This window comes from Scyliorhinus canicula, chromosome 5 (assembly GCF_902713615.1).
Source record: "Scyliorhinus canicula chromosome 5, sScyCan1.1, whole genome shotgun sequence".
In the NCBI taxonomy this organism is placed as follows: Eukaryota; Metazoa; Chordata; class Chondrichthyes; order Carcharhiniformes; family Scyliorhinidae; genus Scyliorhinus; species Scyliorhinus canicula.
The window spans coordinates 15,478,801-15,502,406 of NC_052150.1; the positions used below are offsets into that span (position 1 = coordinate 15,478,801).

At 48.3% G+C, this 23,606-nt stretch overlaps 1 protein-coding gene across 1 annotated transcript in view; it reads right to left on the reverse strand.

Annotated features, from left to right (window-relative positions):
* Positions 1 to 23,606, reverse strand: part of fars2 (phenylalanyl-tRNA synthetase 2, mitochondrial) — a 541,716-nt gene that overhangs the window by 127,336 nt on the left and 390,774 nt on the right. Inside the window, 1 exon segment of the mRNA XM_038796635.1 lies at positions 4,003 to 4,154. Coding sequence (XP_038652563.1) covers positions 4,003 to 4,154 — 152 coding nt within the window.

Consider the following 23,606-nt stretch of genomic DNA (forward strand, 5'->3'; position numbering starts at 1 on the left):
CGTTTGGACAATCTTCACCGGAACTGTAATGGGAGCAGTATTCTGCCGAGTCAAATAACTAAGGCGGTAAAAGCCGGGAGTGCAGGAGGCGAAAAAGGCCGGTGTCCTGGCCTTTGCATCCCTAGTAGCCCGGCGGAGGATTCTTCTTCAGTGGAAGGATGCGAGGCCCCCAAGCGTGGAGGCCTGGATCAATGATATGGCGGGGTTCATTAAATTGGAGAAGGTGAAATTTGCCCTGATGGGGGATCAGTACAAGGGTTCTTTAGGCGGTGGCAGCCTTTCATGGACTTCCTGGCGGAACGGTAGGGAAATAGGCTGGCAGAAGCAGCAACCGGGGGGGGGGGGGGGTTGGTTTGGTGGGAGGGAGAATTGTGTACATGGGTTTGTTGGATGTGGCGGGTGTTATCTCTTTCCTTTTTGTTGTTTGCTTTTTTTGTTTGTTTTTGTAGTTGCTTTTGTAGTTGGGTGGGTGTTGTTCTTGGGTTTTTACCATGGTTGTTTTGTTAATATTGTTTTGTTGTTTATATTTTGTGAAAATCTTAATAAAAATTATTTTTTAAAAAACTAAGGCGGTAAACTGAATAGTGGGGCTGATGGATCAGGTGAATGGAAGTGTGATAAATTGAAGAGACAGGACCAGGAAAGACTGCAGGGTTCAAGGGTATTCAACAGTTAGGAAGAAAAAAGAGGTGGGGTAGCACTGTTAATAAAGGATGATGTCAGTACATTAGTGAGAGACTATCTTACATCAGACGAAAGAGATGCAGAATCAATTATGGGTGGAGCTAAGAAACATCAAAGGCCAGGAAAATTTAGTAGTTGTTGTTTACATGTCATCAAAACGTAGAGGACTTGGGAGAAAACAAATCCTTAGACACATGACTGCTTCAGGTCTGGATAAAAATACAGAAGCTGAACAATTAACACACAGTTTTACAGCCAGATAGCAGACATTATTGGTAGAGAAGGATCTGAATTTAACAAGTATAAAATAGTTGTAACAGCGGACGATGCACTCTCAGACATGCTGCAAGTGAAAGAAGATCTAACCGTTGAGAAAGCTATCCAGATTGTTAGACAGTCTGAACTTTGTCTGCAGAATAGGTCCATTTTAAGAGAAAGTAAACTGTGGTACTAAAGAAACCTCACAAGTCCAGTTAATTAAACAACACAGAAACAGGGACACTGCAGGCCAAGGGAAGTAACACAGCCATGACACCCTTTGGAGCTAAGAACCTCCACAGTCAAGATCAATGTCCTGAAATTTCAGGCCAATGCATTCAATGTACCAGAATTGGACACTTTGACAAACTGTGCAAGGCCAAACATTCTAATTGCCACAGTAAACCCAAAGTTGATTCATGAGGTCAAGACTGTGCACCAACAGGACGCACAGCCATATTTCTTGGGTGAGGTCAAAGTTCCAAGATTTTTGTATTGGACTGCAGACATTTCAGTTAACGGTTATCTCACAAATATTAAATTGGACGTGGGACCCAATTTTATGAGCCTATTGGACAAGAACTGGAGCTGAGAGATCTCTGTCTCCAGACAACAGATGTATGACATTAATGAGCCTGGAGGAATGTGACCTCTGGTCATAAGAAATATTCTGGAAGCACGAATGTATGGCGGCAAACAAATCTTGGAGCAGATGCATGTCATCTGCAACCAGTCTTTTTCTATTTTGATTAGAGATATCTGTGCACCCCTGAAGCTCCTCAAAATGGCAGAAAAAGTCATGACAACCACAGTCATAAATTATACAGAACAACAATTTCCCACAAACTCAAACATGAAAGAGTATCCTGACTGGGACTTCAGCTTTTGACTGCCTTCTCCCTTTGCAGAACAGAATTGACCATTTTCATTATAGGTGCCAGAAAGCCCTCAACTGGTTTCCCGCAGTGACATAGCCTACCACCCCTCCCAACAATAATGCAAATGAGATATGGAAGCATTATAAGTCATATAGTCATAAAGTTTTATAGCACTGAAAGAGGCCCTTCAGCCCATTGACATTCAGGACAGCAAAGCTGGCACCACACCTGGACCGATTCCGCTTCTGTTGAAGGGGCTAGCACCGGCACCATGTGGAAAACAATCGATTCTAATGTGAAATGGTGCTGGATTCGCCGGTTTTGCGATTGACACTCAGGAGGCTGACAAACTGCAGCCACATATACATATTCCACCCTCCACACACATCAGCCCAGCCAACGATGGCAGCAAGGAGAGCAGCTCCACGCTTCACTGACAACGAGCTGGAGATCCTCCTGGACGCTGTGGAGAGGAGGGTGACCCTGTACCCCAGCCAGGGAAGGAGGCAGCCAGCTGCCCCCGTTCATCGTGCCTGGGCGCAGCTAGCAGAGGCGGTCAGCGCCACCAGCAACACTGTCCGGACCAGACAGCAGTCCAGGAAGAAATTGCACATCCTCGTCAGGGCGGCCAGGGTGAGTAGGTAGCACTTTGCCCCTGGCACTAACCAGTGTCCCACACCCGTAACCCAAAACCCCCCTGCCCCAACTCGGAGAGCAGTAGAACCCCACCCTACACCACATGCTGGCACCCCCATACTGGCCGCCATGGCTGAGTGCCGTGGCCACTGAGGCCACCAGCTGCCCACCCCCTGGGGTGCAGTCGTCACACTGTCTAACACTGTCGGTCTTCTGCTTTTCCCCCTCCCTCACAAATAGGCGTCACAAAACCGCCGGGAGCATGAGAAGACAGCAGGGGGACTATCGGGCACCCTGAGGGAGGAGGAGCTGATGGGGCCTGTGCGGGTGACTCCCGCAGGGGAGGTGCTGGAACACCGCAGCACCTCAGACTCCCCCTTCCAGGTGGCACCACGCCATCTGGGACACCCATGCTGCAGCCGGGCCCATCTGGCCCAGTCGCTCCAGAAGATGATCGGCAACTAGGTCACAGGGCAGGAATCACAGCTGGCAGCCTCCACTCCTGCTGTACCGTCTGGGGAACTACCTAGACGTAGCGTTATGGCTACTGTGAGCGGTGCCGCTGGCTGCCTCCTCTCCTGCTGTACCGTCTGGGGAACTACCAAGGCGTAGCGTTATGGCTACTGTGAGCGGTTCCCTTGGAGGGCCACCGTAACCCGGGGCCAGGATTGAACTCGATCCTCAGCGACGTGAGGTAGCAGTGCTAACCACTACGCCACTGTGCTGCACAGGCAAGCTAATAATTTCACTACTGAGATTACATTTGTTACCAAACATGAAAAATCGGACTGATAATTGGTATGATATCAACCGTCATGATTTAGTTCTTAATTTAATCCATCTTTAAACTGCAACTCAAACTTAAACGCCTGATTTTCTGAAATCAAGTAATTTATATGCACTTGTCTTTATTTTCAGCAGCCACATGACACTGGTGTAAAATTTGTGTGTGTAATAGGGAAGTTATTCCTGAAATTAGGTCCTTGATAGGGCCAATTTTCTGCTTTGAGTACTAAACTAACATTTTGCATCGTAGGTACAACATGTCCTAAACATGCAATCATGAAAACGTTTCCATTTTTAATTTGACTCCACTGATGCCATACAAATGCATTAAAAGAAAGAGAAAATGCAGTGCAGGTCTCAGGAAGAATAAAGATTTCTCAAATCACAATACAACATCAGAAAAATGTCTTTGCTTCTTACCGAACATAAAATTCTGGGTGTAGTTCTACACCTGTTTTGAATCAGCATATTTACAGGAAGTTCATGTGTACAGCTTTTTACCATGAAGACAGGACCATTTTAATAAGTTCAGATGTGTTTGGCCATAGGGATTGATAGATATATGTAAAAGAGTAAGGAAATTTAGGTGTAGTGTAATCATGTGTGTAACGTACTTGCATCCAGATTTATTTGATTGTTTATGCTGAGTATGAGCATTATGCTCCAATAGCCCATGTCTCTGGGCACAAATACACAAGAAATTCCACCCCAGCGCCTGTCAACGCCTATATTCATTTCTGAAAGGTAATGAGGTACCTACTTTGGATGTGTGAAATGGTCAATGAGGCTGACCTTCTCAACCAGGTCACCACCGATATTTCGCACCAAATCGTAGAAATCATTTTTTTCATATCCTTCTTTTGGAATCCAAAAGGAGATGTCGTTTACTAATGGTGGGTATTTGCTCAGGGGCTGCAAAACAAAAAAAAAACGGAAATATTTAAAAACTGGTACGTTATTTCATTAAAACAGAAAATGACAGAAAATATTCAGCATGGCAGGAACATCTATGGTGAGAAACAGTCTTCATTTCAAGACCCTTTTATCAGAATTGGAAGATGTTAAGAAATTAAGTAACTTTTAAGTACAGATCCAGGAATAAGTGGGGTGTGGGATGAGAAGTAATGGGGAGAGGACGGAACAAAGGATCGGTTTCCCTTCACTCTTTCACTGACATGAACCTTTGTATTCTTCTCCACCCTGCACCATCATCCCTCCCCTTTCGCTGGACCTGTACTTGTTTATAGACCGTTAGTCTCTCATCTGCACCTTCCCAATTAATGAAAGGCAATTGACTTGAAACATTTGTCCAGGTTTTGTGGTCAACAATGAGCATACAGAGCCAGCTTTTCATCACACTTACACTTGCCCACAGACTTTCTATGGGTTGCAGAAGTTTAAATTCCATTTTACACGGTGCCCCGTGAAGGGGATTTGGGACCTATTTGAATAGGGCAAGCAATTGTGTATCTCCTTCGCCAATTAGATAAAGAATTCTTATTGACTGAGGTAGGGCATAAACCAGGAAGTATTGAGTTTGATGCCAAATCATGAGCAGAAAGCAAAATAAACAGGGGGGGAAATATGGAAGGAGGATTTGAGATAAATGAGACTGAAAAAAAAAGCTGAATAAAAATTAAATCTCCAACAATAATTAAAATCTCAGTTAATGAGACCGCACACTTGTAAAAGTTAATTTTCAGCACCAGAGAAATTATTTAGCAGTAATGAAGACTTGTTATGCCGATAGCCTCACTGATGTTTTTATCACTGGGCTGTTAACTCCTTTTCTCTCTCTTGACCTGCCGAGTGTTTCCAGCAATTACTATTTTTATTTCAGATTGCCAGCATCTACAGAATATAAATAACAGACTTAAAAAAGTGTCACAGTCCAAAGATGTGCAGGTTAGGTGGGATTGTCAATAGTTTCCAAAAAGTTTAGGTGGGGTTACTGGGTTATGTGGATAGGGTGAGGTGTGGGCTTAAGTAGGGTGCTCTTTCTAAAGGCCGGTCCCGACTCGATGGGCTGAATGGCCTCCTTCTGCACTACAGATTCTATGATTTAGGAAATAGTCTATGCCTCTACTTTTCCTACCAATGTGCACAACCTCACACTTTTCCACAGTGAATTCCATCTTCTTTGCTCACTCTCCTAGCCTGTCCAGGTCCTTCTGCAGCCTCCCACTTCCTGAACACAACCTCTCCCTCTTCAAATTTAGCAACAATGCCCCCAGTTCCTTCTTCCAGATCATTAATGTATATCGTGAATAGCTGTAGTCCCAACACTAACCCCTTCAAAACACCACTAGTCACTGGGTGCCATCCTGAAAAGGACTTCTTTATTCCCACAGTCTGCCTTCTGACAGTCAACCAATCCTCTATCTATGCCAGTACCTTGCACCTAATACCATGGACTCTTATCTTATTCAGCAGTCTCCTGTACGGCATCTTGTCAAAGGCCTTCTGGAAATCCAAACAGATCATACGTCCATTAGTTCTCCTTTGTCTAGCTTCCTCGTTACCTCCTCAAAGAATTCTAACAGATTTGTCATGCATGACCTTCCCTTGACAAATCTGTGCTGACTCAGTCCTATTTTACCATGCATTTCTAAATACTCCACAATCTCATCCTTAGTAATAACCTCCATCCCCCACCAGGATGGTTTGAGGGATCTCCACTTCATTCTTGAACGGAGGCCTGAACAGTCCCCAGCACCACCGTCCTCCTCCACTTGGCTGAATTTGTTGCCTCATTGAACCATTTCGCTTTAACTGTCTCACCTCCTCAAAATAAAAGATGTGGCTGTGGGTATCTGCATGGGCCCTAGTATGCCTGTCTTTTTGTGGGGCCTGTGGAACATTCCTTATTCCAGTCCATTCCCCAACTCCTTTTCTGATATGTCAATGACTGTATTGGTGCTACCTCCTGCCCTTCTACAGAACTAGAAAAATTAAGTCAATTTTGGCTCCCAATTTCCAACCTTCTCTCCCCTGCACGTGGTTCATCTCCAACACATCCCTTTGTTCCTTGACTTTTCTGTCTCCATTTCTGCGGATAGACTGTCTATTAATTTTCAGTAGAGTTCATCAACTCCCAAATGTACCTCGATTTCATCACCTCACACTCTGCCTCCTGTAAGGATTCCATTCAATTCTCCCAGTTTCTCCACCTCCGTCATATCTGTTTTGATGAGGCTACCTTCCACAACATCACTTCTGATGTCTTCCTTTTATTTCAACAGAGGATTTCCCTCCTAGTATGGTTGACAGGGCCCTCACACATGTCTGACCCATTTGCTGCACCTCTGCCCCGAAAACGTCTTTGTTTCTGTTTTTTTTGCATGTACTAGTCTTTTTCTAAAATAAATTTAGAGTACCCAATTCATTGTTGTTTTCCAATTAAGGGCAATTTAGCGTGGCCAATCCACCTAGCCTGCACATCATTGGGTTGTGGGGGCGAAACCCACGCAAACACTGGGAGAATGTGTAAACTCCACATGGACAGTGACCCAGAGCCAGGGTCGACCCTGGGACTTCGGTGCCATGAGGCAGCAGTGCCACCGTGCTACCCTTGCTGTACTAGTCTTAATCTTGTTTTTCATCTCTCTGCTTACATAAATTATTGTTCATTATGTGACGTATGTGTGACCACAGACCCGGCAATTCTCCAATTCTCCAGGATGTATCAGCAGCTAGAGCCAGGTGCTCTACGCTGTCGTCCTGCTAGCCCCAGTAAAACAGGGAATTAGTAACATGGTGGCACAATGGCTAGCACTGCTGTCTCACAGCTCCAGAGTCCAGGGTTCAATTCTGGCCTCAGGTGACTGTGTGGAGTTTGCGCTTTCTCTCGTGTCTGCGTGGGTTTCCTCTGGGTGCTCTGGTTTCCTCCCACAGTCCAAAGATGTGCAGGTTAGGTGTTTGGCCATGCTAAATTGCCCCTTAGTGTCCAAAAGGTTAGCTGGGGTTACTGGGTTACGGGGATAGGGTGGAGGCTTGGGCTTAAGTGGCGTGCTCTTCCCAAGAGCCAGTGCAGACTTGATGGGCCGAATGGCCTCCTTCTGTACTGTAAATTTTATGAATTCGCTGGGCAAATCATTTGTTTCTTTACTGCAACCATTAACACTCCTTTTGACTTTAGTACCACAAAAGCTCTTGTTCGTTGATCTCTCCTGCCCTCCAACCTATCACAGACCCTTTTGTTTTTCCTACCCCTCACCCCTTTCACCTATTCAACACCTATTGGGCATCAACAGCATACGGTGGCAAGTGATGTTGGCCAAGCCGGGGTCCAGAGGTGGCTTACTGGGTCCTTGGTAGTGGTTCTCAGATGAATCCTGGGATGGGAAGGGGCTAGTGGGAGTGATGGAAGCGGGTGGATCAGGGCCGGCCACTCTCTTTGTGACTCTTGTTAAGCTGGCAATTCCACGTTTAGTTAAATACGTTTAAGGAAACTTTCCTGTGGATGCTTCCTGCTGTTCCTTAGTGAAATGCTCTGTTGGCTCCATGCAAATAGGGTTACATTGAATGCTGCAGATCTGGCATCGGGTGCGTTTAGGGCATCCCAGTTTTTGTAATAGGGCCTCAGGCAGTCGTTAGGTCCCCTTTTACAAATTCAAAGAACCTAACACCTGGTTATCTGTAATAGAGCCATTTCCAATATGGCAGGTACCAACTATATCTGGTACCAACTAATTTCTCTCTAAGTCATGATGTGTGATTTGCGCTCACATGAATCACTCGATCAGTAGAGGCTTTTTTTCTGTCAAGGGGAAATTGCTATTTAGGTCACTCCACACTGCGGGAAACCCGCGGACGGTGCTGCGCTGCTGGCCGGACCAGGGAATCAAGCCGCCAGCGAACGGCTGGAGAATTCCGGCCTAGCTGTAACCACTGCAAAATCAGGGTCTGGGTTCTCCAGTTGCCGACGCTGAAATTGCGGCAGCAAACGGCCGGATAAACAGAGTTCCCGACAAAATCGGGGGCGGTGCCTCTTTCGCGATGCTCCACCCCCTCCAAGGGAGTACTCTAGGAATACGCCGTGCCACGTATCCACGGCCATTGCCCGAGGCCCGCACCCCAATGCTCCGCCACCGATTGGCCGATTTCTCAACGGCATGGGACACGTGTGGTCTCACCCACCGGGAACTCGGGGTGGTGGCTGCGGACTCAGTCCATAGCCGGAGGAGGGCCGATCTGCAGGCGGGGCAGAGGAAATTATTCGGGGCTGGGGCACTGTGGGGGGCTGTCTGAGGCGTGCTAGCCGGCCGAAGGGGGGTCTATTTTGCAGGCCGGGTCCGCGAGCGGCCGGCACCATGTACCACGGCGCGACTGCCACTGTGCGCAAGCGTGGCCACAGACCCGGCAATTCTCCGGGGTGTATCGGCAGCTAGAGCCGGGTGCTCTACACTGCCGTCCTGCTAGCCCCCTGTGAAACTGGGAATTAGTGGCCGTTTTACGCCATTTTTAGGCGTAACACGCCACCGTTCCCACGCCAACATGGTGACAAAGCCCCAGAATCGGAGAATCCAGCCCCAGATCTTTGTCTTTAAGGGGCTTATATTGACACAGTTAAACATTCAGTTAAATCATCTAATACAATCACAGATGATTATATGATTCTCTAGTATTGAGTTCACAATTCCCTATAAGAACTCAAGTACCACACTTCACAATTCCAGCATGGCTACAGTGGGAACAGTGGTTTCCTCAAAACAATTCAACCGTTGGTCTCCACATTTGATGGATACTAAGACTAAATTATAATACATTAAAAGACACCAAGTAGACTTCATAACATGGCACCAAAAGATACACTTATGTCAATTCCGCTAATTATTCTGGCACCATAGTTATAAAGTGAATTTACGCTCCACAATCACTTTATTATTATAAACATTAACCAAACCATGTTTCAGATTCGCATTACATGGATAAATTATCTTTCCTCAACTAAGACTGCTTCACAAAGCATCACTGCTCAGCAAAAACTGAAAGATGTTTCAACTAATCATGTGCTAATCCACAAACAAAGTATATCGAGAAACAAGGTTTAAATTCACATTCCCACATGAGCATCTAAATACTTCCTCCCATCCTACCCAGATGTCTGTTCTACCTCAAATCACTCAGTTTGAAGAAGACCTTCCCAGCATCAGTTGTTAATTTTCATTCTAGTAATTTAAGCCTTGTCCTCTGATTTTGGTTCCGTTTGAAGTTGTCTTCCAGGTCCACCTCTCAATACTCCAGTTTTCTCTTAACTTAATCATATCACTCGGGATCAGCTTGTGGTTCTTCTATCCACCACTTCTAATAGATCTTTTTGATTGCATATTTACAGCATTTTACACATCTACAGACAGATAGATTGATGAAAAATTCCCTTGTCTGATACTAGGCCATTTAGGGGAATGTCACTGATGTTTCTGCCAGGCAGCTATTGGCAGCAAGAATGGGAATTATATTTTGGAAAATTTCCTTGATTCAGCCTCTTTACATTCCCAGGCTGGGCAATGTTCCATAGTACTTTGATCAACATTACCAGAGGCTTGTCTCATCAGACTGATTATTTGGAAATGCAGGAATCATTCATGCCCAGTTCCTGGGAGTAACTATGGGTAGGTTCAGACAGCAGTAAGATAGTTTGTCTGTGTGTTCAACAATCCTTGTATTCTATGCAGCAGATTTTGCCAGTCAAACTACAGTTTAAGCACTGGAGACACTTGAAATCAGATGGACTGGATGCTCCGTCCAGTGCCTCTGGAATTGGGAAACGCTATCGGGCGGAGAATCGTGTGTCAGCTGAAATTCGAGGGCGGCACCATGTGCCCAACAGAATGCCATGCTCCGGTGCCTCGACAGCAGTGTGAATGCGTTCCCCATAGCATATACAATAAACGGCATTGGCATATCATTATTGGGCCCAACCTGGCAATTTCCGGGCCCCATACAATGGTCTGCCAAGAGGAATTACTGACAGCGAGGTTCACCTGTGGTATTGAAAATTGGGAAGCAGGCACCGTAGCTACTGAGGGAGAGAGAGGGGTATGAAAAGTGTCTGACATCGCTATAGTGTGCTGACAGTTGTGCTGCTGCTTCTGTCAGGACCAGGAGGAGTAGCGGGGGGCAGCCAGGAGGTGGGCGGTGGGCACGGACTATCATTTCCGCTGCCTGCAATGCAGCAGTGCGGCTGGGAACGCCGCTGATTCCCACTGTGAACTTAGTGCCACGGGTCGTATGGGTGCCTCCCCAGACCACCCCCCCCCCCAGATACCCTCTGGCCCCAGCAGACCCATCAACGGGATGGGCATGCACCAGCTCAACCGGTGCCATCTTCTTGATTCTGATGAGGGTGTGTGGGGAGTGGAGTGCCTATACGCAGCTGCTGCTCGTCAGGCTCGTCAGTGCCGATCCTGAGACATCACAAACCAGCGCTCGTTGGAATTGAACCAGTTCCATGTGGTGCCTGTGCTAGCCCATCAGGATGTCCTGAATCGCTCCAGGACTGGCGCCGCTTTCGGGGCTGTAGAATTTGCAGGATTCAGTCCTGGCGTCAGCATTTAGTCTCTGAAACGGAGAATCCATCACAACCTTCCAGCATTCTATCTAGGCATCGGGGGTGGGGGGATGGACATGTTCAAATGTTAACTTAAATTTCACCTTTAGAGCTGTAGCTGGCAAAAAATTAGTTTGTCAGAAATGGACTTGCACAAGATGGTAACTAATTAAAATTTCTCTCCTGCCTAGCTTTTACTGTATTTGCATTGTCTGTTCACATCGAAATAAAGGTTGCATGTTCTTCAGAAATTAGTTTCTCTGAGTCTTCATAAGATTTGAATAGGTTACTATGCCTCAGGATGGCGAAGTAACTATGGCCCAGTTGCCTTGATGGTATAGGAGGTGTTTCATTTGGAGAATGCAAAAGGTGTTACTCAATTGAGCTATAATTGAACTCAGAAGGTGTGAAATGTTTCAGTGGCTCCTTTGTGAATTAGCTGTGAGATCCTTCAGAGGCCCTGGTTTTTCCAGTTATCTCGCTGCTGGAATATAGGTCAGTACTGACTTTACATCATACGGCTGATGATGTTGACAGCCCTTGTGAATGTAAACTTGAATTGCTACACACTTTTGTCGCCATCCGATAACCCAGACAGGGTTGTAGTTGAACCTGCAGTGTACAATTATTGTTCCATTAGGTATTTGTAGAGGATACTGTTGTCTCAATCTATACCATCGCGTAGCATTAAGAGTGGTTGGAGAGATTGGGGCGCGATTCCCTCATCGGGTGACAAAGTGCCAACGTCGGCGGAAAAATGGGAGTGTTTTACTCCGGCGTCGGCGCCCGCTCGGAAACCCGATTCTCCAGGCCACAGTGGGGTAGCACGGCGCTGGAGCGACCCACGCCGCACAATCTGCCGATCCCGGCGCGAACCCGGTGCCGCGGGGTCTGCGCATGCGATGTTGGGCCGGCGGCAACTAGCGCATGCGCAGTGGCCTTCTTCCCCGCGCTGGCCCCGATGCCAAATGGCGCAGGGCTACAGGAGGCAGCGCAGAGGAAAGGAGGTCCCCGACAGAGAGCCCGGCCTGCCGATCGGTGGGCCTCGATCGCGGGCCAGGCCACTACGGAGGCCCTCCTCAGAGTCGGACTACCCCTCTCCCCCCCCACAGGCCGCTCCCGGACCTTTCAACGCCGAGGTCCCGCCGGCTCAGAGGATGTTAGAACGGTGCTGGCGGGACTTGGCTTTTTGGTGGCGGCCGCTTGACCACTCCGGCCCCAGTGGCGCTCTGCGGAGAATCGCGTCCCGGCATCGGAGCGGCGTGGCGCGATTCCCGCTGTCCGCTGGCGATTCTCTGACCCGGTGGGGTGTCGGAGAATTCGGCCCGAGTCTCCTCTGATTTCTGGATATCTGCAATTGTTTTAACTTGAATTCTCTAATTTTCTCCTCCAAATGAATCTATTTAGTTCAGCAGATACCTTTTGTGGGAATCTGGGGCGGCATTCTCCCCTACCCGGCGTAACGGAGGGTGCCGGCGTAGGGGAGTAGCGGCAACCACTCAGGGGTCGGGCCTCCCCAAAGGTGGGGAATTCTCCCCACCTTTGGGGGCCAGCCCCGGGCCGGAGCGGTTTGCACCAGAAGACTGGCGCAAAAAACCGGCGCCCCCGGCAGCGGGGCTGGCCGAAACGCTATCGCCGGTCGGCGCTTGCGCCGGCAGTGACGTCAGTGGCAGCTGGCCGCTGACGACACTGCCGGCACATGCGCGATGTGGGTTCTCTTCCGCTTCCGCCATGGCGGACGCGGAAGGAGAAAGAGTGCCGCCAGGGCACTGGCCCGGAGTCTGAGCGGGGGGCCCCGATCGCGGGCCAGGCCACCGTTGGGGCACCCCCCGGGGTTCGATCGCCCCCTGCCCGCCCCAGGACCCCGGAGCCTGCTCGCGCCGCTGATCCCGCTGTTCCAGAGGTGGTTCAAACCTCGACGGCGGGAGAGGCCTCCCAGCGGCGGGACTTCGGCCCATCCGGGCCGGAGAACCACCGCAGGGGCCTCTCCGATCGGAGTGGCGAGATTCCCGCCACCGCCACTTCCGGGTGGCGGAGAATCTCTGCCACGGCGGGGGCGGGATTTTCGGCGGCCCCAGGCGATTCTCCGACCCTGCTGGGGTTGGAGAATTTCGCCCCTGGCTTGTTCTGAAATGTTCAGTCTTGGTTGAATGATGATAAACAAAAAATGCTATCGTCAACCACGCAGATTTGCATCACTACTTGGATTACTTGAGATATATATTTCTGATAAAAACGCGTTGAAGGGAATTCCTATGTTCCAATGTTACTATTTTCACATGGCCTTCTGTCAGTAAGGTGGATTGAAGAATTTTGTTTTCTTGTTTGCCAACTGCCGTTTACCACTACTATAAATTCTCTGAACTTGCCTGCAAGTACCCCTGGGGCGCAATTCTCCGGCTGTGTTGCGCTCAAGTGAGATTCTCCGAAGTTCCGTGAGACATTGGAGTCCTTACTCCGCCCAAAATGGGCGTGGCCAAACAGCACTCCCGGAAGTAGGTCGTAAACCTACTTACGATGTACTCACGCTGATCTACCGGCCTCCCTCGATTCTTTGGCCTTTCCAGGGAGGCTGCTGTCAGGCGCCGATCAGTGCCGATCAGACGGAACGGCACCTGGGGGGTATCCCGGGCCATCAGAGACCCCTGGGTGGTCAGGGTAAGTGCAGGGTGGCTCGCTGGCCCTCCCCTTGACACCTTGACAACACACAGCCGGCACCTTGGCACTGCCACCCAGGCACTGCCAGGGTGCCCGGATGGCACTGCCAAGCCAACAGGAGCACTTCCTGAGTACCAGGGTGGCACTGCCAAGGGCCAGGGGGCGAGAGGTGCCATGTTCATAAACTGAGGGTAGAGTGGGGGTTTGAAGGTTGGGATAGTGCAGGGCAGGAAAGTAGGGGCCTCAGGGAGGTTGGAGGGGTCTTGGTTCTGGAAGGGAGGAGTGCTATAAGGGGACTTGGAGGGGGGGCCTGAAGAGGTGGGACCCCCAGGAACCCCATAGCAGGATGTCCTCACTTGCGGGGGGGGGGGGGTTAATGTCCATGTGTGTGGGGGGTGACATCACTGAGAGATTGGGGCATCCTTTCAAAATGGCGGTCTGATCTCTGCGTTCAGTTCCCTAGTGCTAAAAAAAATTGGAAGTGTGGGCTAAACCGGGGGAAACTCCCCAGGGCCTAAAAACATGACTAGGTGTCATTGAATAGTGGTGAAGAATTTACCGGCAGAGCGAATGGGACACTTCCTGAAAAACCCGCCACAAGTTAACTTCAAAAGCTTTGGGAGAATCGCGCCCACAGTATTCAGACAGGTCCCATGTCTGACATTGGGTTGTTTCCAGGTGGGGTCAAGGGTGGCATACAGGAGAGCTCTGGGCCTCAGTGAACCTGCTGCAAGCGTCAGCTGAATTTACTGTTGTGCTATTTATCTTAATATGAGGCTGAATTTACTGTGCATGGCTATGATTGCAGCGGCAGACCTGGAAGCAGGTACCATTACTATATGGAAACAATGCGACCAGCTGAACATGATCACAAGGCGGCCGGCAATTAACAGCCTGGAGGCGTGGTGATCATCCAATACTGTGGTACAGATGGACCATGAGATGCTACTCGGCATCAGCTGATACAGAAACAGGTGCTGGTACCATTTTTAAATGCCTGCCAGACATGTATTCAGTCCTTCCTTGGAAGCTGCAAATGGCACAGCAGCAATCCCAAGAGTAATCTTGCTTCACATTGAGTCCCTGGAACCTGAGGGCTGACCACTCTCGAGTGGGAGAATCTGAGGGCTGACCACTCCCGAGTGGGAGAATCTGAGGGCTGACCACACCCGAGTGGGAGAATCTGAGGGCTGACCACTGCCGAGTGGGAGAATCTGATGGGCTGACCACTCTCGAGTGGGAGAATCTGAGAGCTGACCACACCCGAGTGGGAGAATCTGAGGGCTGACCACTGCCGAGTGGGAGAATCTGATGGGCTGACCACTCTCGAGTGGGAGAATCTGAGAGCTGAGCACACCCGAGTGGGAGAATCTGAGGGCTGACCACTGCCGAGTGGGAGAATCTGAGGGTTGACCACTGCCGAGTGGGAGAATCTGAGGGCTGACCACACCCGAGTGGGAGAATCTGAGGGCTGACCATCGCTGATTTGAATCCAAGGATTGGTGCTCAACAGTCAGTCAAGGAATCAGCCAGGAGGATCCAGGAGACATGCTGGAGGTTCAGCAATGCCTTACTACGGGTTCTCCTCCAGGTTGCATGGGAAGGGGGCTAATTTTCCCAAAGGACAGAGAGAAGAGGCCCTCCTATCTGACCAAGATAGTCTGGACAGAGATAGAAGTGGAGGTCAGCAGCTGTGGTGTTACTTCTTACCCCTCTGTTCCTGGGTGCAATGGCACAAATAGCTCAATGACCTCCTTCACTCCACCTAAGTAAGTCCTACCTATTATTCTCCTCATCGGGGTTTGCTATTTGTAACCAAGATAGATTGACATATGGGGAAGGTAAGACCAATGGGGTTCGAGCAGTGGTGAGTGCCAACAATAGCTGCCTGATGATTCATAGCAGGGCTGAATAGGAGGAGGAGATATGAAGCTCTAACCCTAACTGCTTGTGTTTCTCATGCAGTTTATGCACTCCAGAAGGATAGGCAGCCCACCTCTGAGAAGGAGGATTCCTTCAAGGGTGGATAGCAAGAAGCTTTTTACTAGGGGTCACAAGTTCAAGATGAGAGGGGAAAAGTTTAAGGGAGATATGCGTGGAAAGTTCTTTACGCAGAGGGTGGTGGGTGCTTGGAACGCATTGCCGGCAGAGGTGGTAGAGGCGGGCACGAGAGCGTCATTTAAGATGTATCTAGACAGATACATGAATGGGCAGGGAGCAGAGGGATACAGATCCTTAGAAAATAGGCGACAGTTTTAGATAGAGGATCTGGATCGGCGCAGGCTTGGAGGGCCGAAGGGTCTGTTCCTGTGCTGTAATGTTTCTTTGTTCTTTTACCACTCTTTTTCTTTTATACACTTGGAGGGGTTTTTTTTACCATCTGCTTTTGTATTTCTTGCTAGTTTTCTCCATACTCTAATATCTCCCTCTTTGCTGCTTTTTTTTGTTCTTTGATGCAGTGTCACATCAATCCCTGCAGCCGCCAACAGTGCAGATGCTTTTCATGTCAGTGGGTATCAATTCACTATTAGACTCAATGTCAAAAGCTGGTGAGCACATCATAAATGCACCAGAGCAGCTAACGGAGTCAGTAACAACCAGAGCAAGGTGAGAAGTCAGGCCCACTCTGAGCCCCAGGCTGATAAAGGACCTCTGGAATTGGCCACATGGAACCTTTTGGAGTTGCAGCAAGTGATAGGGGAACGCCTGTTCCCACAGGTAGTGGGGTTGTGGAACCTTGGTCCATATCAGAATACCCTGACAGGAACCCCAAAAATGCAGACGACAGCTCCTCCACCCGAGGCACACTTGCACCTCGCTGCTGCCGGAGCTGAAGGAGACTAAGGGCGTATTTCCTCCTTGTGCCTTACCACTGTTGGCCAAGCCATAAGTGTTGCCATGGCGACTGCTGCTTCCAGATGTGAAAGGGGAGGGAAGAATTGGGGGTATGTATAAGTGGCTGGGGAGCAGGGAGGCTAGTGGGTGGTGAAGATCAAGGGGAAATGGGAAGCGGAGTTGGGAGGGGAGATCAATTGGGGAGTATGGAGTGAGGCACTGCGTAGGGTAAACGGGATCTCCTCTTGTGCAAGGATGAGCCTGATACAGTTTAAGGTGGTGCACAGGGTGCAGCTGACTAGGGCGAGAATGAGTGGGTTCTTTTAGGGGTAGCAGATGAGTGTGAGAGGTGTGGGCGGGAGCCAGCAAATCATGCGCACATGTTTTGGGTTGTGAAAAATTGGGAAGGTTCTGGGCGGGAGTGTTCGAGGTTTTAACCAGGATAGTGGAGGAGGATGTGGACCCGGACCCTTTGGTGGCGATATTTGGGGTTTCAGAGAAGCTGGAGCTCATGGAGAGGAGGAAGGCCGATGTCGTGACCTTCGCCTCTCTGATTGCACAACAGCGAATTTTACTGGAGTGGCAGTCAGCATCGCCACCGTGGGTAACGGCTTGGTTGGGGGACCTGCGATTGGAGAAAATAAAGTATGAGTTAAGGGACTCTGCAGGGGGGTTTGGGAAAAGGTGGGGGATGTTTGCGACCGCATTTGAGGAGCTATCCGTCGCCGGGGGGGGGGGGGGGGGGGGGGGGGGGTAGAAATCTGTACACACTGTATAGTTATTGCTGGGAAGTATGTTTCCCGGGGTGTTTATTTGCTGTAAACTGTTTTGATACATGTTTGTAATAAAATACATTTAAAAAAAAGTGCTGCCATGTTTCAGCCATGTGCACACTTGGCTTCCTCCAATGAGAGGTTGGTGACTGTCATAAAGAACCAGATCCTGAGGACCTGGATGCCAGAAGGTTGCATTGACCTGCACACCATCGCTTTGGCCATGAGTAGCTTTAAGTTCTCTAATTAATTATCTTAGTTTACAGATTTCTGTTACTGTTTATTATGCAAGGAGCTCAATGCCCAAAACCCAATGCACCTGAACAACACAAATGTGCATTTCCAATGTATTTTTCATTTGTTACCAACACTGAGAATGCTGCCACTATATTGTGAAGTTACACACAGAGCAGTTTGCCTATCACCGCAACCGGTCCACAGCAGATGCTATGTCCCTGGCTCTACAATCAACACTCGAACACCTCGACAACAAGGACACCTACACGAGACTGCTGTTCATCGACTACAGCTCGCCTTCAACACCATTATCCTGACAAGACATATAACCAAACTCTGCAATATTGGACTTGACCCCTCCCTGTGCAGCTGGATCCTCGACTTCCACACCAGCAGACCGCAATCTGTAAGGATAGGCAACAGCACCTCCTCCACAATAGCCCTCAACACCGGGGCCCCGCAAAGATGTGTGCTCAGTCCCCTACTGTACTCCCTATACACACACGACTGTGTGGCAAGATTTAATTCCAACTCAATTTATAAGTTTGCGGATGATACGACTGTGGTGGGTCGTATCTCAAACAACAACGAATCAGACTACAGAAGGGAGATAAATCACTTGGTTGCATGGTGTAGCAAAAACAACCTCTCCTAAATGTCAGAAAGACCAAGGAACTGATCATCGACTTCAGGAAGGGTAACACAACACACACTCCTGTCTGCATCAATGGCTCCGAAGTGGAGATGGTCGATAGCTTTAAGTTCCTGGGGGTCATCATCACCAACAGTCTGTAATGGTCCATCACGTTGATGGAACAGTCAAGAAAGCCCAACAATGACCCTACTTCCTATGAAAGCTAAAGAAATTCGGCATGTCTGCATTGACTCTCACAAACTTCTGCAGATGTGCCATAGAGAGCATCCTATCCGGCTGCATCACAACTTGGTATGGCAACTGCTCGGCCCAAGATCACAAGAAACTGCAGAGTGTGGTGAACTCAGTCCAACGCATCACACAAGCTTGCCACCCTCACATTAATTCTGTATATGCTTCCCGCTACCTCAGAGACCTCTCCCACCTAAGCTTTCCTGATCCTACAATTACACTTTGTTGCAGCCTTGACATCCACAGCAGAGCTGGAGGCAGCATTCTGACTGCTACGTCCTGATGCCTATGATGACCTTGGCAGACATCTTGCCCGAGGCCTGGAAGGCGCTGGCCTAATAAGGGTCTCTTGCTCAGCAGCAGAATCGCCCTTGGTGGTTAGCGCTGCTGGAATGAGGGGCAGCACAGGTAGAGGGGACTCTTGAGTGGCTACACCACATTGGAGTGTCCTGCGTAGATGCCCCCAAGGTTTCTGACTGATGCTTATCCTCCCTTTGGGTGCCAGGGGGCCCCGGTCTCACCCCAGCAGGAAATGGGGCGCCTGGAGGGAGGTCAAGGTCCCTTGTCCCCATGGCACTGACATCTTGATGGTGCTCAAGGTGTGTGTGACCATGGAATGCAAATCTTCTTGGACCATAAGACATAGGAGCAGAACTAGGCCACTCGGCCCATCGAGTCTGCTCTGCCATTCAATCATGGCTGATATTTTTCATCCCCATTCTCCTGCCTTCTCCCCATAACCCCTGATCCCCTTATTAATCAAGAACCTATCTATCTCTGTCTTAAAGACACTCAATGATTTGGCCTCCACAGCCTTCTGTGGCAGAGTTCCAAGAGTTCCACAGATTCACCACCCTCTGGCTGAAGAAATTCCTCCTCATATCTGTTTTAAAGGATTGTCCCTTTAATCTGGGATGGTGTCCTCTGGTTCTAGTTTTTCCGATCCTTGAGTGGCCCTGAGACACTCGCATTTCAGAGCCACAACATCAGACAGAACGCGGACACACTTCTCCTTTCATTTGCATGGGGCTGCTGAGGGATTCTTGAAACTCTGCCTGATGTTCCGCTGTCTGCCTTTGCATCTCCGCCATTGAAATGGCCTGTATGAAGGTGTAAGACATTCAATCAGAGGTGATGGGCAGAGGTTGTGTTAACTGCATGTCCCCTGTGTGTGGTGAATCCTCCCCAGGGGTTGGAGTGTGAGATAGATGTGATGGTGGTGATGTGAAAGTTTGCATGAGAGAATGTGTGTTGATATGTGTCTCCCACTAATAGATGTGTGAGATCCGTGAAGAGAGTAGCCATTTGAGTACGTGATGCCTTGGTGAGAGTTTGATAGTGGAAGGAGTTGAGAGATGATTAACCCTGGCGGAGAGGATGAGGTCATTCATCTGCTTCCTGCACTGTATTGCACTTCTGGTGAAATGCCAGCTAGGCTGACCTCCTGGACAAAGGCTTCCCAGGTCAGAGATGTGACACTGGGGTGCTTCATGGAACCTTTCCTCTGAGAGCATGCCTCTGAGCCCGGACTCCACGGATCAAGGCGTCAATGGCCTGGTGGCTGAATCGGGGTACTGCCTTCTTCTTCAGTGAGGTGGCCTTTTGCTTCTGGCTTCCAGGCATTGTGGGTGATCTCGTGAGGACAGGTGGGCTGAAGAGAGTGATATGCATGTCTTGACTGGAGTTTAAATTTGGCGCCGGGACCTTCAAACCCACTGGCTGACGGCAGGCAGACGAATCAGCTCCCAACACACCAGGTGATTCAGAGAGATTCTTGCTGGTGCATAATTAATGAGGCTTAAAGCATTGAATTGGGCACGGGTTCATGCCAGTCCAGTCAGTGGCAACGTACTGCTGCAACTGCCAATTATTGCATTTAGACAAAAAAAAAGATCATTCCGCCCTCTGTGTTGTAGGGTTATGCCAATAAACTGAGGTAGATTGGGTAAATTTGGATTCACTTAGTGGGGCCAGATATGCAATGCCAAGTCAGATTTTCTATATACATTTTTTTTTAAAGTACTTATGGTCCAAATTGTTTGCATCACTGCTCAAAAACGTCATTAGCCAAAATCATAGTCTAACTGTTGTGATGGCAGCCCAAAGAAATTCAAAGTCCATATATCCTCTTCTTGATTTTACATGGGTATCTAATATGATAGTGCTGGTAGAATATAGAGTGCTGGCGATGTGAGGATATCATCAACGCAGGACAGACAGGTTGTAAAGGGTTTCTAGGCAACAGAAATCACTGACAAAGCAAGCCTATTTTGTGAAGGTACAAAATTACCACAGGATCAATATCAGGGATTTTTTATTATGCAGGCTTTCTTTCTTTTTTTAATTGTTTCCAATTAAACATCTTTTGTGTTCACACTGAAGTAATCTTAAAATAAAATTTACAGACTCCAAGTGCTTGCATTGAATTTGCAATGTTTGGAATACTAGCGCACAATAATAGACACAAATCTAAACATGCTGTGAGACTCTGTTCGCCACTGAGCTGTCTTGGTACTAATATGCCATATATCCTCACAGTGTGGAGAACAGCACTGCAATGCGGCGCTTTGGTTCCTTAATCCTAATCAGTGGCTGGGGCCGGGGCAACTCTGAGCAGAAAGAATAGCAGACTGCAGAACCTTAGGGATAACAGCTGACACCCTTGCAATATGTCACACTAACATAGCTAGCCCAGAAGAACATTTTTGAATAATTTGGAGCCTGTTCCCTTCTTCCTACCCCACTCCCCCCTCCCAGAGGGGAAAGAAGTGTTGCAGTGACCGTGACATTCATCCCCACCCCTTGGCAAATAGAAAAAGCAACTGAGTAAACACAATACTCCTTGAACATCTATCTAGTTATGGTTCATTAGAGATGTCTATGGCCAATTGATTGGAGCAGGAAGTACAACGCCGTTAATATGACATTGAACAATGAAGATGTATAACAAGCAAAAAGACAGCTATTCAAAAAGGACACTGGTTTTCTGTTGAGGGTGGGTGAGAAGTGTTTATTCATTTAATTTTGTACGTCACAAATTCATTAACCAGAGGGCAGTGATACTGAGAAAATAGATATAAGTGAGTGTTGGACACAACAATCTATCTGTGGAATATAAATATCTGGGCAAATACTCAAAATGGGACAGCAGGAAAAGCTTGTGTTGTAAAGCTGTAGGCTCTAAGTGCAGTACAGTATTTCACCACACCGCAGAATAAAACCTTTGCTGTTGTTTAGTTTAAATAGTCAACAATAAATGAAAAATCTGACAAGGAAGTAAATTGCTCGTTCGGATACTGAATTTCTTGTACATTGTGCTGCTAAGCAACAAGATTTCTTTTGCAAAGTAGCTTTAAAATATTTACACTATTGTTTTTAGTCAGCACTTGAAATGCAGTGATGTAATTTTGGGGCAGCACAGTCACACAAGTGGATAGCACTGTGGCTTCACAGCGCCAGGGTCCCAGGTTCGATTCCCCGCTGGGTCATGTGCGGAGTCTGCACGTTCTCCCCGTGTCTGTGTGGGTTTCCCCTGGGTGCTCCGGTTTCCTCCCACAGTCCAAAGATGTGCAGGTTAGGTGGATTGGCCATGCTAAATTGCCCTTAGTGACCAAATAGGGTAGGAGGGGTTGTTGGGTTTTGGGTACAGGGTGGAAGTGAGGGCTTAAGTGGGTCGGTGCAGACTCAATGGGCTCCTTCTGCACTGTATGTTCTATGTTCTAATTTTTTTTTTGATCATATCCACCTAATGTATTCATGAGTTTAGTCTTTAGTTCTTGCTAAGTAAAATATCCTTGGAAATTCCCTCTGGAGAGGATGACATAGTGGGGGCTATATTTCTCATTGGCTGCTGAGGAAACTGGTTTGGCAACGGTCAGTGGAAAAGTCTGCAATCCAAAGGAGGATACAAGCCAATGGACAACAATGACTTCATGGGTGCTGCCCAAAAATGAGCAACCACTTCAAATGCCTGCTGGTCCTGGGGATAATAAGGGTTTTACTTTTCTCGATTTGTAAGTGCTTTGTTCTCCTCTGCTTTCGGAGAATCAGCAACAATTTACATCTTTAAAACAGTAAACCATCCGAAGGCACTGTGCAGAAATATTATGACCGTTTGACACCATACCATATCTGAGTGGTGCTAATAAGCACCTGACTAGGACATCCACAGGCAAATCAATCAGGAAGCCCAATTACATCTCTTTTGTCTCATTTGCTGTGAGCCGAACTGCCCGTAGCCCTCTTTCAGCGACACCAGTAACGTTCTCGGTGACAAAAAACAGAGATATGTTAAATGGGTCTGTGATCCTTTTTTCCTTTGGTTTGTCCCCGAGCATTTTCCAAATGCCAACCAGTGAAAAACCGACTCCATAATTTATTCTCTAAATGATATATCAATGGTTAAGTATTGTATTGTTCAAACTGCAGGTTTAGTTTGCTCTGACACTAATGTTCTTCCTTTTCTGGTGCAGGTACTGACATTTTCTGGGTTGTATTTTCAAAGGTGCCTGCTATTCTCTGCCACCTCACACAAGTGGCACAGCGTCATGTACAATCCAAGTGGGAGTACATTATTTGATCACAAGGGATATCACGCGGCAAATCCAATTACGTTGTCCTCTGAAACTGAGAATGTATTGAATACTTTCTTTTGATACAGTGCATGGATAAGCAAAAACGTTTTTTAAAAAAGCTGAAAAGGATGTGACAAAGTTTAAGGGTGCAATGCACTGTGTATTCATGAGTCTCAATGGATAATTTCTGCAAGAAGCTGCAGTTCAATTGCTAATTGGTGGCCAAAATCTTCCGATCAGCATCGGAAGCACCGCGTCCGAGGTTGATCTGTCAGAAGACTGGGCACTTACCTGGTTATGTTTAAAAGGGTCCAATTTCTGATGCAGCATCCAGGAGGACTCCCTCAGCGCAGGAATCTACGCACAGACCTACAAAGAGGATCAGCGCAGAAGACACATTCCTATTTTATGGCACTAGCTGCTGAATGATAAGTTTAAATGTCCAGTTTGAATGTTAGTGAATGGTTGTAAGGATAGCCCCAGCAATTACAGGCTAGCCAATTTAACATCAGTAGTGGGCAGGCCGATGAAACAATTATTCAGGATAGAATTAGTAATCAAATGGAAAAATATGTGTTGATTTGGAAGAGCCAGCATGGATCTCTGAAGGGAAAATAGGGCGGTATTCTCCCCCCCCCACGCCGGGTGGGAGAATCGCCGGGGCGCCGCGTGAGTCGCACCACGCCGCCTCGACACCCGCAAGCAATTCTCCCCCGCCCCCCCCCAAAACCAGCGCTGCGAGAATTGCGGCAGGCCACTTGGAGAATCGGCGCAAACAGCGAGCGGCGATTCTCCAGCCCGGATGGGCTGAGCGGCCACTCCGACACGACAGGGTCCCGCCGGCACCGT